The 13270-nt window shown below is 33.2% G+C and overlaps 1 protein-coding gene across 3 annotated transcripts in view; it reads right to left on the minus strand.

The window, feature by feature from the left end:
- Positions 1 to 4687: 4687 nt before the first annotated feature.
- Positions 4688 to 13270, minus strand: part of LOC117215350 — a 53808-nt gene continuing 45225 nt past the window's right edge. The window contains exon 3 of one of the 3 annotated variants that reach the window (XM_033461716.1): positions 4688 to 4969. In XM_033461716.1, the coding sequence (XP_033317607.1) occupies positions 4808 to 4969 (162 nt within the window). In that variant the 3' untranslated portion in view covers positions 4688 to 4807. The remainder of the gene's footprint in view (positions 4970 to 13270) is intronic. The other 2 variants (XM_033461715.1, XM_033461714.1) reach the window with 2 other exon arrangements.

Below are 13270 nucleotides of genomic sequence, written 5' to 3' on the forward strand. Positions count from 1 at the left end.
TTAACATTTTAGATATATATTAACCATAAAATTATCGAAGAATGAAACGTCATTAAATATGAAACATAATAGCCATAGTCACAGCATTATTAAATTTGCATAAATTTTATTGCTATTGTTTTAATTATACCAATCTATAAGAATTGTTGGACAATGATTAAACAATTGTTTGCACGTTCTAAACCACCAATTTTCATTTTTGTTCTTGCTAAACTTTATCGTAAATTCGAAAATTATGGTTGTCTACTATCCGCTACATTTTTGAAGAACAAATATCTTGGTTAATTCTTAACATAGTTATCGATAATGACCAGATAAATGTCATGATAACGTAATAATAAAAAGGTGCTTAATTTTCTCACATTTCGGAGACTGCCGCGTTGTTAACGTTAACGCAGAAATTGATTGTCGGTGTTAAAGCGCATAATTTCAGCGCAAGTTAGCGCTAGTTACACAACTGTTACGTAAATTAGGGCAGAAATTCAACGAGTAATTATTTATGCAAATAAATTACTGTGAATAAATCGCAAAGGGTGTTAGGATTCGCTACATTCTGCCCACGACACAAACAACATGTTTCGTTACAATTGAATATAAAGCGTTGCAGATAGCGCATTATTTGTTCAGCTAAAATATATTACCATTTTACGGAGATTCTATCAGCGTATTATACCGGGTGTCTATTATATTACGTGTTAATGAGAGCAAGCGTGTAGAAAAAGTTCAAATAAACTTATGTTCGAATCACGAGCGTTCAAAGATCTCCCAGAAAGTTGTTCTTAAAGATTCGTTGTACAGAATCGCAGACGAACACAGATGCATTTACTGCTACTGTTTTTACTTCGATAGATCATTGATTCGACGAATGAAAGCCTGCATTCTTGCAGACGGAAGAAATTTCGAACATTTATCGTGATTGCTAGAGCAATTAATACAAATTTTTAGACACTTGTAACTCTCCAATTAAACATTTCCAGGTATTTCATTTATACGAACGTCTTTTACATACTTGACCTGATTAACACGTAATATAAGTTTGCTGGCGATCTTTAAGGACACTCTGTATAATCAGAAGTTCCATACAAAACCTTCATCGGTTTCATTCGAATCTCAGTTTAACATAAGAATCGTTAAAACGATATGAATTATGTTGCTACATGTACTGTATCATGAAATAAAAAATTTTTCGTCGCTTTTCGTTTTCCTAATTCTGTTTATGAAAATATAAATTTGCGTGAAAATATCCGCAGTTTAGTAATAATTACTGTCCTGGATATAGAACGTAGCTGGTGCGACAAACCGCGATAAAATCACGTCGCAGGTAAAAGGAAGAACCTCGTCAATTAAAAATCTCAAGCAACATCCTCGTAAAATCATAATACGTAAACTGATCTAAATTTCAGGCGTGGTTCAGAACATTAAGTAACGTCAATACTATAAAATACTTCTTCCTAGAAATAATATATTTTTCTTAAGCTGCTGCAATCTTTATGACTGTCATGCTCGTGTTTCTCTCGAATATTCTCAACGCGATTTTCAATCTCGAGGTCTTATACGCATAAGCTACGTTTACTCTCGTTGTTCCAGTAACATTACTAACACTCAAGACTTGATAGCACGGAGACTCGTTTCCCAGAGATATACATCGATGGATCAAGTGTGAATTTTTCTTCTCGTGTCCATTACTCCTCCTTCCGTGTGCTCTTTCTTTGTTTACCTGCTGATATCGCTTGTAATTCTAACCACAACTTTCTCTTTTTAAATCCTTCGTTTAAATGTTCCTATTTCGTGGCACAAATATTTACGTTTGCTTTGTCCTTTAATTAATACAAATGATTTTGTATTATATCGTCCTGTTTAATATCGTCACCGATGATCACTGGTGAGAGTTTGTTGTTGTCTTATTTGTCTTTATTTTATTTATTTTAATTAGCTATTTGTCTCTTGTCACAGTGTGTGCGTGATTCATTAATGGCTGGGAGTGAGTCAATAGAATGTTTTTATTTGAGTATCCGCGCATTTGAGTATTGCTCTCAACAAGAGAATTTACGCGTCTAATTGTTCGATTTTTATTCGCTTTAGAAAATCTTTTAGTTTTAAACTAAAATATAAAAAGCATAACTTTGATTTTACACGATCGTTTAAATTAATTAATCTCTGGTTAACTAAAATTATAGAAAAAATTATTTGCTGGAGAAACTCTCTGTCCTGATATTTATGACGAGAAGTTAAACACGTAAAATCTAGCTGCGTAATGTTACGAAGATAGAATTTCAAGATAGTACGCGACAATTATGCGCAAATTACAGAGGTGGACCGTAAAGGGTGAAATTTTATAAAAAAATTCTTCCATTTTCCTAATCGTGTCAACCTCGTACAATATTTTGTTCGTTCCTTTTTAGGTGCAATCTCGCAGAAATGTCCGTAATTTGAGGCTATGGCCACTTCAGTAAATTTAATGAATTTTTAAATGTGTTTTTTTACGCTTATTAGTATGATACGCAGATGCGATTGCGTTTGTCCATTTAAGTCTGAAACATTTCGATTAACGATGACGAACAAATGAATCTGAATGTCTGCATTTTGAAGTAAAATTGATAAAAAAAATGCCAGAAGCTTCGAAATGATACGTACGATTTGAGCTATTTTTGACTGAATCATTTTGAATGTGAAGATCGCATTACAATTTTCGAAAAATTGCAGATATTCAATTGGTGTCGTGATATTATTGTTAAATAGTGCAATTTGTTATCCACGCTTCTTACAAATTCGAAATATATTATTTTATTTTTAATACTTCAAATCGAAAACTACAATTTTCTTTGAAATTGAATCAGTGATATGGAAGAAGAATTTCTCGCTTAAAAGGAATTATTAATTACATAATCTACTTCTTATCGGCATACAAATATATTTCAGTTGTAAAATAAAAAAAACAGTTATAACTAAAACTGATTGCAAATTTAATACTACTCGATAACTTTTACGATAAAAGTTTTATCCAATATGCATTTTTTATAACCAGTAACAATATCTTGTAGCATATTTTATTTTACTGCCTTCAATCTCCTTGTTATGCATGGAATAATAAATGTGTTTTTGTTTAAAATACACCTAAATAAAATTTGAATAAAAGGGCATTATTGAAGTGAAATACATAAAATATTCCGAAAAAAACATCGACACGCGTTGATTGACTTTGGTACGAAAAATTTACTGGCGTGACATTTTGCAACGTAAAATGTTATTATGATTTTTACTTTATACACAATTTCACTTTATACGTTACGTATATATATTTACTATACTAATATTTATATATTTACTATAAAACTTTTGCGTTAGATCACTCTGCGTACACGAACAGCTGCAATAAGTTGAACAAATAAATCTACCGGATATAGTATTTATAACACAAGCGATATGGCTGATATCTCCACCTTATTTTTTACAATATTGTAACATATTACGTACATAATGAAAATTAAAATAGAATTATAAAATTTAATTGATTGTATCGAATTATAAATTATAATAGAAATGAAATAAAAGAACATACAGCTCATCGATTTCAATGATCTTGACTTATGTTATCACCCGTTATATACACATAGTAGATTCACATACACGTGTATAATTACCATTATAGTTTGCAAGATACATACGTGCAAATATTAATTAATTAATTTAATATTATATGTGTAACAGTATATATCTTGTCAGAGCTTTTTGCGTTTGAGTTAGATGTAAATTCCAGTCAGGTAATAAATAATAAAAACGACTGCAACGTATATTTTGTAGTACCTTATTGTTGTTACGTGAGATTTTAATTAAACAATGTAGTAAAAGCGCGTAAATCTCGGTGTCAATTTTTCCAAGTTAAAAACAATTTAATTTTACGCTAGACACGTCTGTACTTTACTCGGACATACGCATTTCCTGGACAACTGGGAACATTCCGTAACACGTCACAATGTCACTCGCCAAATGCCTACGACGGTATGTGATGGGCTGCACGCGTACAAATATTTGCAGCGCAAAATTTAATTATTTACAGCTGCAAAACTCAGTCCACGTTTGCGCGCATAAAGCTTTTTTATTCTCTTGTTATGTTGGATCAAACCTATAAGCGGTGCCCGCATATTTATAATTGCCCTGTACGTACATGGAATTACTCATTACCAGACTGCGAGTTATTATGCGGATTTATGCTTTCATGGACAGAATTAAAGAAATAGAATTTTAATGGAGATTCGTTTTAGCCAGCAAAAAATCCCAAGTAGGTCACTTTGAATCTCTTGCATATTGTATTTACATGTATTGCGCACTTTTGCGTCTTTAAATTTCGCATAAAAATCTGCAAAAACAAAACCTTTTCAAGAATTATCTGTAACATTTAAAGACAATACTGATTTTTATACATTAAATATTTGGTCTGTCAGCACTTCGAGGAATAAATTAAACCAAGTATTCTGACGAATAGCACAATTTGTCCAGTCAGAATAAAAAACGAAAGAAGAATGAGAAGAAGAAGCTGTATAAAACAATATGACAAACTAAAGTTTCCCAAATTTGTAATAAATCTGCTGAGGAATATAAGCGAAATAAAATCTTTCAGTTACTACTTTTTTCGTACCTGAAGGGTAGTAAAAAATAGAAAAATGAAACTCTATGAACTAAATATGTCAGTGTGCATGATAATAAAAGAGAAAAGAATAAGAAGAAAAACGGGAGACTGTTTGAGATGGAATTGTTAATTTCCTGGCACAGACTGAAGCAATTTAGTCATCTGCGGTACGAGAATCAGCTAATTAAGCGAATATACATGATGACAGGTAAACCTCGACTCCGCATGGCATGTTGTGCTACCTGCACCTTGTGTGAACCAAACAGATGCCATACATGTTGGATGGATAAATCGAAATCGGTTCATGCCTGTAATTCCGGCTTGTCTTATATCTAGAACAACCTGGAAACGAGAAAGTTATGTACATACTCTCATAATATGTACACACCGTACGTTTTCTGGGATAAACAAATTTCCTCGAGTAACAACTTTTATCTATTTATTATGATACATTGGAATACATTAGAAATTACTATGCATACATTGCACCGTTTTAACCACATTCTTAATACTTCTACAGAATATGAATTTTAAACAATGCATTATAACAGGTTGATGTAACTTTTGTTTCAAATTATTTCATTTTTACTATTACCATATTCTGACTAAGATAAATTCATACATAAAATTTGACGTATCATTTGACGATAATACATTAATAGAAGAATTTCTAAATCATTTCATCATTTAATGCTACCATATGTTACGTATTTTCTTTTTTACTCGATATTAAACGTTTCTTTGAATTAAAAAAGATAGCTATTACTAGCCTGATTTTGTTCAAACGATTTTTAGAGAATCACTATACATATAGATTAAAAAAAAATACATATCTACCTCTGTAAAAAATGCCCAATTTCTATCTAAAAAAAGTTTGCTCGATCTTCTAGCCAAAGTATAAAAGATATCTTTTCTTGCAGATAGATAAACTGTCTTCTTGCCTAAATTACACGAATATCTTTATCGCTAAATTTTAGTTTCATGAGAGTTGTATTAAAACGAGTATGTCATTGTAACGTTAGAAAAGAAGCAAAGGGAGGAAAAGACGAGGGAGTTTCATATAGGATCTGCTGGTGAACTCATTAGGAAGAGTATGTAGATCTGAGCCTAAGAAACCGAGATAGCAAAGATCAACCAGAGAACACATTTGTACGAAAAGGGAACTCGATGCTTGTTAATGTCCTCGTTACAGAGAAATAACGTTTGATGTATATACTCGTAGCGACGAGTATCGACATGGGAAACGCGTATGGTGTTTAGCGTAATAGATACCTTAGATGAATGTAAGTTTGTACTCATTAACGCCGGTAAATTTGGTCAAACTCAAATAATCCTCTTTGATGTTTTATGTGTGCTCGTTATTCGCTCGCTTTTGCATCTCGAAATAGCTTTCAAACGGGGATTATGACAGACAAGTCTTTGAAGTATAGAAAGTCGCGTCGTCGCACATTGATCGAATGTTATTTATAATTTGTCCATTGGTTAATCTTTTGATCTGTGCTGCAAGCTCTAAAGCTTGTAAAGCTGTATTTCCTACTATTCTCAGACTGTTGGATACACGCGCGCAACGACGCATTATCGTATTCAGTTTCGATGACGAAGCAACAAAGAAAAGGAGAAGTCGTATTAAATTATTTGGTCTGTCTGACTTATATCGATAAAGCAGGCGTGTACCATGGATAACATGATTTGTAGAAATGTAACAAAGGTACAATGGAGGGAATAAAGAAGAAAGTTTTCTAAACTTGTCGTGAAAAACATCAGGCGTGAATTTATATGACAATAAATTCATTTTCCATAATTCGTAAGAAAAATAGTATGATTCGGTTTATGGGATTTGCGGAAAAGAACTCGAGCTACGATATTTTGCAGAGCTCGTACAGCGCACCTCGAAGATAAGAGAATGGTTATACTCTGGAGTTTCATACTGAAAACAAAATTGTATTTACTCAAGACATCAAAGTATTACCTCTCTCAAATTATTTCACAAAATAAGTTAATTCATATTCACAGCGCGTATAAACGTCGTCTGAAATATTAACGCTGCAGATAAGCAAAATTCAATTGTATTTCTTGTGAGATACGAAACAATTATTAATGTTGATTAATTATAGAATGTCTATTTTATTACAATATAAAATACACAATTTTCTCGTTTCTATATTCGAAGAAATAATATTTCTTTATTTAAAACGTGAGATTAAAATCTCCAAAATTTTCCATGTAACATTATTTTGATATATTAAAATACAACAGCAACATCCAACAAAATATAAGAAAGACTACATTTACCAACAGTAACAATTTTGATCTAGAAAAAGAACTGGTTTAATATTTCTGCAATAAAAGAAGTACAATTCTTTCCTTGCACAGTTATTTAAAAATTTGCTTTAACCACGCAACAAATTAACAAGAAACCACTAAAAAAGTAAACAAGGTGTCATCTTTAAAGTCCATTATAACTAAATCGTAACGGGGCCAGCTGTTAAACGAAACGACAGACTCATCGATTCAATAATACCGTTCACAGCAGTAAAGATTCTATAGCGAAGTAAAAGGTCGGGACAAGAACGCGGAGAGCGAACGGGGTTAAAGTAACCGTTAAGAAAAATTATTACTCCGGTTGGACATCAGAGTCCATTTTAAGAGCCATGAACTATGACAGGAAGGGAGACTGTTCTGGTTTTTTTTTTCTAGATATACGTGACCACAATATGGTGCGGCAACCAGGATATCTTTCATGTATCACTTTCCGGCAGTACATTTTTCATGGTACACGTGAAAATGTGTTTCTTCTTTTCGGCCACAAATCCTCGTCAAGTCTTACACGTAGAATCCGCAGCGCGATATTCTTTAATCCCACGAGTATAGAACGCTCTAAACTTAGAAATTTCATGATTCTGCAATTACGTAAGACACATAGAAAATTTGTAAATTTGTGTAACAGCGTAAGTTTGTATGACAGAAATTCCAACAACTAATCACTTTCTCTCACGACTGTACATATTGTAAAAAATATTTTGCCTGTAAAATATTAGCATCGTAGCGAGATACAATTATCGTGATTGAATTTTGTAAGATTTTATTGTATTTTGTATTTTGTATTTTTGTGTTTTATATTTTGAATTTTGTAAGATTGTAGAGCAAAGTATTCGAACAGTCGATTATTCGTTATATCAATGAGCACAATCTTTAGAATGTGTTGTTTAAATTTAATTACAGGTCCAGATAAAAAAGTTGTAAGGAATCGTATTTACCTTACCTTTGCGATTCCGACCAATTGCACGTTTTTCAAAAAAAATTTCTATACCTAATAGATCTAGCAAATCTAGCGAATCTAGCAAATCTAGCGAATCTAGCAAACTAATTCCCCTAACTTCTGATAAAAGATCGAGTTTGGTCCAATTTTGCAAAAATTATTCTGCTTTAGAGGGTGTGTGCTCAGTTTCTCTCATTGTTGTTCTCATGTGTACGTGAAATGTTTCTACAAATATTTTCTTCGCTGTATGCAACTGGGTTAAACATACAAAATGTACTTCATTCTCTTTCGATACGAAAGGCCAAGTCTGCTCGAAGACTTTGACTTAAGAGCGTTGCACAGATACTGATATCAACACGATAGGGCTCTACCCCGCTGTGATCATTGTATTTGGAACTCTGCGAATGAACATTATCCACATCATTGAATTGATAGAGGAGGCTGTGCGGAATAGCCACGGAGATCCCTTGATTTAGGAGCCACGGATTTCTTTCTGTGGGATTATGTAAAACGAAGAATCCTCAGCTTATGAACAGTTACCAACAACAGTAGGTAACATGAAAGAGCGGATTACAAACGCATTTTACTTTATTACTTGAGAAATCCTTAAAGCGCTTGAAAATAGTTGTAGAGGGATAAGACAAACGCATATCGCGATAATAACTACAAAAGCATTGTTCCTGAACATTTGAGCATTCGAGTAAATTTGTTACTTTCGTTGAGAAAATCAAAAATTAATAATTGAAAATCTAGAAAAAGGTAAAGTAGTAAAAGTAGACGTGACATTTTCAAAAATATATAAGTGTACATAGATGTACTATATAATATCGAACCAAGATTAATAGTAACGAACTCAAATGTGTTTTAAGCTAATAGCTTTTTAACGAAAATATTTTTCAACTCGTAGCTATGATTTATTACTTGTATGCACCGAAGCAAGTTATTTTCTTGTGGCATAATAATATCGTTTCCAAGATGGAATTATGGAACGTGTTTTAAATTAGAAAGTCTCGATCAAACGAACATCTATTAATCGATATGTCTTTTGTAAGTCTTCGTATAACTTTGTTAATCAGTGGCCATATAATTTCAACGATAATCGATTAAAACGAAACCTTGTCTAATCGAAGCGTTGACGTTTGCCAAACTTAATTAGGAATATCAATAATCACATCCATAGTTTCCTACGTTAGGACGATTTTTCTAATATTTCTTAATTAGTATACCACGTGTATGCTGCGTAATCTGTAGTGCTGATACACAGCGCAAAGTTCAAATGCCATTTTCAACAATTACAAGCATTTAATACGCGTATTTTCCAACACATGAAATAACAAAACTAAAGTATGTAGATACAATGTTGCGCGTTGAGCATATAAACAGAAACATTCTGTTTTCACAATTTGCATGAAATACGATTGAGGTGGTTTATTAAACGCGTTAGTTTATCAAAAAGACGAGTGACAAAATTGTAATAGTCAGTGTATATTAAAATCACTTCAAATACAAGCACAGAGACCTGTAAGTAACCGTCACTTGCTCAATGATACTGTATAACTCGCTATAATGATTCGCTATGATGATTCACAACAATGATTCGTTACAATGATTCGTTACAATGATTCGTTACAATGATTCGTTACAATGATTCGTTACAATGATTCGTTACAATGATTCGTTACAATGATTCGTTACAATGATTCGTTAAAATGATTCGTTACAATGATTCGCAATGATGATCCGCTATGATGATCCGCTATGATGAGCCCTTATACTGCTCCGTTATACTGATTGTCCTAGAGAGCACGTTCGTCTATTTATATCGATCGGGGAGTTTACAAAAAGTCCAAATGTAACTCTGGTTGACGATTACGAAGGGCGATAATGTTTTGTTCGGAGTTTGTTTACTTTTGAACCTAGCAAATTAAAGCAATGTTGACACTCCAAGGCACAACAATATGAGTCGCTCCGATTTGAGTCTTCCGTTGGCTCATGTGCCGCTACGCGATGATTACCTTCATTAGAACAATATTACTTTTATTTTCATATTTTATTTGCACGATAAACAGAATTAACTGTTTTAAGATTTTATTAATTTTAGTGTATTTGTGTATTTACTTTTAAATTGATATCAGTATGCTGTAGGATAAAATATTCGCAACACCGTAAATGGTATTCACAGGATGCATAACATTTGAAACAAAAATATGTACAAACAAAATGTACAAACAACAACAAAGTAGAAAAAATGTACAAACTAAAAATGATTTAAATCACCAAAAATTATATACTCGTTAATATGTAATTAATAATGCTATCTAGTTGTTATCATTGATCGTTAAAAAATATATGTAATTGTAACAAAAATGAGAAAATATTTGTAATTTTGTAACCACGGCTTTTAAGCGTACCTATGCTGCTACAAAAAAAGCTATTTTATTTCTTGGTTAAAGAATTTTGGTTAAGGAAGTACAGTTGGGAACTTTTGACTTATTCACGAACAACAGCATCAAACATCTGATCTTCTGTGATGTTTCTGCTACTACATGCTCCCCTGCTAGCTTAGTTATAAACATGCAAACAGTGAAATATTATTTATGCGTTATTCTGTATGCTACGTTTAAGAAATTTCAATACTCAGAGATATAAAAATGTAAAAATAATAACGTTGAAAAAATATACGATGTCACATAGAGATACGCTATGATGAATGGCGCAAAAAAGTTGAAGCTCTGGTCGAAACGTGAAAATGTTAAAGTTTAAAACTTGAAGTATACCCGAATCGTAACTTCTCTGAAGATCTGCAACTGGGAAATGCTGAAGATATATTGCTTCTTGAAACTTGAGACATATTTTACAAAAAGCTGATTACATTAGCCATGAAAATATGTACGAAACTTTTAATATTATACACGTATATACATTAAATGCAACTAACAAAAGCTACCTACATGATATTCTCAACGTTAAATATCACACTAACAGAAGAATATTCAGAATGGTTACATTGAAAACTAAGAAATCTGTTATTAATACCACAAATTCCAATACTAAAGTTAGCAAATTGTTCGATAATAATTTTCGATAAAATATTGTAAAAATATATAATCAAAAATATTGTATAATAATTGTATAATAAAAGGATTGTACCAAATAACAGGTCAATCAGAGCAAAATTTACTCGAAATAACATATTATAATTTTCCCTATTGTAGAAATTTGTCACACCATATGACGAGATGATCGACGATCATTTTTGTGCTGCACTCATCACATATCGGAACAAGATCGGAACTAGAACAAATCGGATTTCTCCAAGAGACATGACCAGATTGATTCCGTACAATTTGTTTTGATCCTCGAGATTGTGACTTGTTCCCATCCTGAGAAGCTGAGAAAATTCTTAATGATTCTGTAGAGGCCCGCTATTAACGCCGATCTTCGTCTCGTTCTCGTTGCGAACAAGAAAAGACGAAGCGATAGCCGCGGCTCGACAAAGTCACGCGTGTCGGCCGGCACACACGCTGACAATTTCTTGCGTTCGTTCTTTAACGAAATTAACAAAACTTGCAGAACGACTAAAGAAATGTAACGAATGAAATCGACTTAAATCGCGTTAAATTTGATGGGGCTGCCGTAACCGAGTCATTAGCAGGAAGATTACGGCATCCAAGACGTGGAAGAGGTGCAAAAAGTGGGAATTCGATTAATCGCGGTGCAGGCAAGGTGTACAGATAGACAGGGATTAAAAGGGGAAGCAAGCGGGAAGGATTAGAATATCTCTGCTAGTCGCGAGTTCCTGTCGAGGGTTTGGGAAGCGTTCGTTTTCCCAATCCTCCTCATTCCCGGCATTTCTCTCGGCTTCCGACGAAATTATTACACGCTCAAGTGGAGTTTTGGCGAGTGCCCGCTCGAAGTAATTAAATTTCACTGTATATGTTAAAGAGGGCAGTGGCAGGAGTCGGCGCGGAAGACAGAGAAGAGGAATAGAGAGGTGTTACGTCTGACAGCGTGAACAACTGCAAGGAAAACGAGAACGACACCGAAGCCAGCTTTGTTATTACCGACTTAAATAATCCTAAATCCCAGGGATATGTTAGCTCGACTGAGTTAACTTGGCTCGAACAGGGGTTACGTTACAGAGGAAGGAAGGCAGCAAGGTGGCTGCTTTGTTCTAACCTACATACCGATCCTACACACCGTGCACACCGCGCCATACGAAGATACAAAATTATGAACAACTTGCCACAGAAGATCCATTGCGAAACTTTAATACTGGAATTACTAAAGTATGAATTTCTTTGTTTATTTCAGCCTGATGGACTAGAAATTGGACTTAGCTTTAGGTAGATTAGGGTTAGGATGAGACAGAACTAAAACTGAAGTTTCAGTTAACTTAGAATAGCATAAAAATATATCAGTTCTTTGGTCATCTCTCTTCTTTATCTCTGAATATTTTATCTTTAAATATTCTCTCTATTACGATTCATTGATCCATTCATTCGATCCTTCAGACGATTAAAAATGTTAAAACTTGTATCTCTCGTTTGAAAGTTTCACCTATTCCCTGCGTTCAAGCTTCTATTCGTATATTTTACGAAAACTCGTTTGGATCTCTAAAAATGCATCGTTGTCAACCTACAAAATTTTTACGACAAATTACGAATTGGTAATTTTCGCCGTTGTGGTTCTAGCATTAAACAAAAGCACAAACCGTTACTCTTTCGTTGTAACTGCCATTTTACCTATTGGCCACCGTTAATGACTATATTTCTACTGCAAACAAAAATCTGCTTTCATTTATTGTTTCCAAATATACATTTCTATAGAAGCTGCCAATTAATGTCATGTTGGTTCTTGTTCAAAAGCCATTGCAAATAAGGTTCATGCACTGATTTTCACAATTACATACGTTTAATTATTTCATATTTATTATTATTATTTAACATCGGGTAATTACTACCAGTGGTTATCGGTAATTACATACGAAAACATATAAAATAGCCAATAACTTTGCAAAATTTTAACCCAAATTTCCATCATAAACTAAGTAGGAAACTTTAACGCATTTTCATGGCTTCATACTGGCTTTCTTTCTTAACTTTTCTCCTCGTCTCTTTACCTTGCGTATTCTCTCCAAAAGCTGTTTTTACCTTTTGCAAGCTTTGCTTCCATAATCAATTACTTAGCACAATATTTTAAATTCCTTGCCTGTTCCTTTGCATAATGCTCATACATATAGTTTATACCGAATCGATTGACAAAACAAAAAGTAAAAAGAGGTCGATGAAATTATACAAAATACTTTGGTACTAAAATCTCAAGAATTTCGAAAAGAGCTTCAATATTCGACAGGAATTTAAAAATTGTTATTATTTGACAGG

Source organism: Bombus bifarius, unplaced genomic scaffold (assembly GCF_011952205.1).
Source record: "Bombus bifarius isolate JDL3187 unplaced genomic scaffold, Bbif_JDL3187 scf7180000009537, whole genome shotgun sequence".
Classification (NCBI taxonomy): Eukaryota; Metazoa; Arthropoda; class Insecta; order Hymenoptera; family Apidae; genus Bombus; species Bombus bifarius.